We start from the raw sequence: 3,197 nt of genomic DNA, 5'->3' as shown, positions 1-3,197 counted from the left end.
GACTTATGATAAAAAAAAAAAAAAAAAAAGAAAATTTTTTTCCTCCTATTTTTTTAATATTCCTTTTCCTTATAATTTTTTTTTTATTTATTTAAAAAACTTATTAATTTATTTATTAAAGTAATAATTAATAACACGCCCGCCCGCTCGCCCGTATAGAGTTGATGTCTTTTAATTAATTTTCTTTATGTTCGATATTAATAATAATAATAATAATGGTTTCACATTTTTCCATTTATTCCCTTTATATTTTCCTTCCTTTGTTAAATATTATTATCATGAGAAGACATAAGTTTTTTCTAATTAATTGAGTCACGCCCCTCCCTCTCCCGCCTCTTCCCGTTTTACCGAATAAAAATGATAATGATAATAAATATTATTGAAAATGTTTAATAACCATTCGTATTCGTAAATGAGTACAGAACGTTTGTTTTTTTTTTTTTTTTTTTTTCCTTTTTTTTTCTCATGTTACAGTGTTTAATGTTGATTTAGATGCTTTACACTTATCAATACCGCCCCAGGGTCTTAATGGTGAAGCCGCTTTGCAAACTGCTTTTCCTGGTATGCCGCCATATCCAGGTGTCGGTGAGTATATTATTTATTTATTATTTATTTATTTAATTTATATATATATATATACGTATAGATTTTATTAGTATTATTATTACTATTTTTTTTATTATTATTACGTTTCGAAAACCGAATATAAATAATATTATTTTTTTTTTTTATTTCTCCGCACAAAATTTTTTCTAAACCCCGCCCCCACTCCACACCTCCCCTTCGTGTTAAACACATATATATATATTATTATTATTATTTTTTAAAGAAAAAACGAATATCATTTTTTATTATTATTATTCAATATCGATTATTATTATGTATTTTTTTTGCCTACACGTGCATAAACACACACGCGTGCTCATATATAAGATTGGAAAATTTTTTTTTCTGTTATTGCACCCTTATTATTATTATTATTATTTCATTTCACCCTCCTCCCCCCGCCGCCGTATTATTGAATAAATTTATTTTTACCCTAATGATTTATTGAGTATTTTTTTTTTAAATATAAATGTTAATAATATATATCATTATTATTATTATTATTATTTTTAAAGAAATTGATCAAGTAAAATAAACAAATAAATAAATAACCCGAAATCCTTATTTGTTGCATTGTAAGTTGCGTTATATGTATTTATGTATTTGCTTTATTGCACGCTTATATTTATTAAAAAAAAAAAAGTTATTTTAATAACTTATAATAATAATAATAATAATAATAATAATTTCACGAGTCAATTAAATAAAAAAGTTAATTTTTAATTACTTAATAATAATAATTTTTTTTTATCTTTAGTAGTTACTATCCATAAGAAAACAATTGAATTATGAACGTATATATATATTTAAATACACACACACACACGCACACACATACACACACACACACACACTTTTATATATATATATAGAGTTTGTATTTTTTTTATAATTAAACATAAAAAAAAAATTAAGCGGATATTAAAAATAAAAATGAAAGAAAAATTTTTTTTTTATGTTCAACACGTTGAATGTATATTTAAAATAATTGTTTTTTTTTTTTTTTTGTTTTTTGATTTTGTTGTGGTTCTCTTTTAATTTATTCAGCATTTCCCGCGGTGTACGGCCAGTTTCCTCAAGCCATACCCCCGGCGCTTGCATCAGTCCCCCCAACACATAGAGAAGGTAAGGTTATTTGCTTTTTTTTTTTTTTTTTTTTCATTACTGTCGGTGACAGTAGTTTTTATAAATAATAATAATAAAAATGAACCTTTGTTTAAATCTTTTATGTCGTCACTTACTCTTACTTTTTCTTTTATTATTATTATTATTATTATTTAAATGTTTCATTGCCGGTAATGTATTTGATAAATGAAAACGTTAGAAAGTTTTTTAAATTTACGATCTTTTCCCAGGAATAAAAAAAAAAAAAAAGGCGTTAAAATTGATATTTTTTTTTTTTTTATGCGAGTGGGAAAATTTGTGTCAGCATTGAATTGTGTAAATATTTGTATGCGTTATCGAATATTTTCCTGTCTTTTCCCATGTGTTAATATTTTCCTATAACTAAATGTTCAATTTTTTTTTTTTTTTTTAATTCTGATATGGTTTATGTGTTCGATATTCAAAATGGCGATGATAATATTTATAATAATAATAATAATAATATATTACGTATACACTTTTGACAAGAGTTTTTCTTGTTTATGTTTGAGTAATTCTTTTAAGTGTTTTTTTTTTCCTTTTTAAAATTTTCCCCCCTCTTTGTTTTTTTATTTAATTTTTTTTTATTGTAAACGTTGTAAATGTCGTACCTATGTAAATTATTATTATTATTTTTTTTTTAAATGATAAATAATAAATTGTTAATAATATTTTTTTAAAAAATGCGTCGAAATTTGATAGATAATACTTATAAAAAAAAAATAAAAAAATTTTTTTTTTTTTAGGATGTTCCATTTCCGGACCAGAAGGGTGTAATTTATTTATTTATCATTTACCACAAGAATTTGGTGATGCCGAACTCATGCAAATGTTTCTTCCTTTTGGTAATGTTATTAGTTCAAAAGTGTTTATAGATAGAGCAACAAACCAAAGCAAATGTTTCGGTGAGTTTTTTTTTTTTAACGAACAAACACAACCGAATAATAAAAAATAATAATAATATTTAATTTTTTGCTTTGATTCAAAGGTTTTGTTTCATTTGATAACCCAGCCAGTGCCCAAGCAGCAATCCAAGCAATGAATGGATTTCAAATTGGTATGAAAAGGCTGAAGGTTCAATTGAAACGGCCAAAAGATGCTAATCGGCCTTACTAACCACGAATTTCAATTTAGTGCAATTACGTTTACAAATAAAAAAATAAAAATAAAAAGCCAAAAAAAATAATAATGATAATAATAATAATTGTTAAATATCGCAGATGATAGAGGAATACAATTCAACCCAGGTAAGATTTTTTTTTTTCTACTTAATATTAATATATAAAAAACACTTACCCACGTGACTTTTAAAAAATAATTTATTTTATTCCAGTTGTTTTATGCACATCAATTCTTCATATTTTCTTCATCTAAAACAAACAAACAAACAAACAAACAAACGGTTAATGTAAACATTTCCTTCTTTTCTATACTATAAACCGCATAAT

General features: G+C 24.1%; 1 protein-coding gene across 1 annotated transcript in view; it reads left to right on the top strand.

The window, feature by feature from the left end:
• Phum_PHUM315130 (Splicing factor 3B subunit, putative) overlaps positions 1-2,865 on the top strand; it is a gene marked incomplete at both ends in the record, with an annotated part of 12,466 nt that extends 9,601 nt beyond the window's left edge. Inside the window, 4 exons of the mRNA XM_002427321.1 lie at positions 493-585; positions 1,654-1,731; positions 2,496-2,654; positions 2,738-2,865. Of these exons, the coding sequence (XP_002427366.1) occupies positions 493-585; positions 1,654-1,731; positions 2,496-2,654; positions 2,738-2,865 (458 nt within the window). The remainder of the gene's footprint in view (positions 1-492; positions 586-1,653; positions 1,732-2,495; positions 2,655-2,737) is intronic.
• Positions 2,866-3,197: the final 332 nt, after the last annotated feature.

The sequence above is a fragment of the Pediculus humanus genome, genomic scaffold (assembly GCF_000006295.1).
Source record: "Pediculus humanus corporis 1103172107717 genomic scaffold, whole genome shotgun sequence".
Taxonomy (NCBI): Eukaryota; Metazoa; Arthropoda; class Insecta; order Psocodea; family Pediculidae; genus Pediculus; species Pediculus humanus.
The sequence above is the reverse complement of the archived record's forward strand: the minus strand, read 5'-3'. Positions and strand labels throughout refer to the sequence as shown.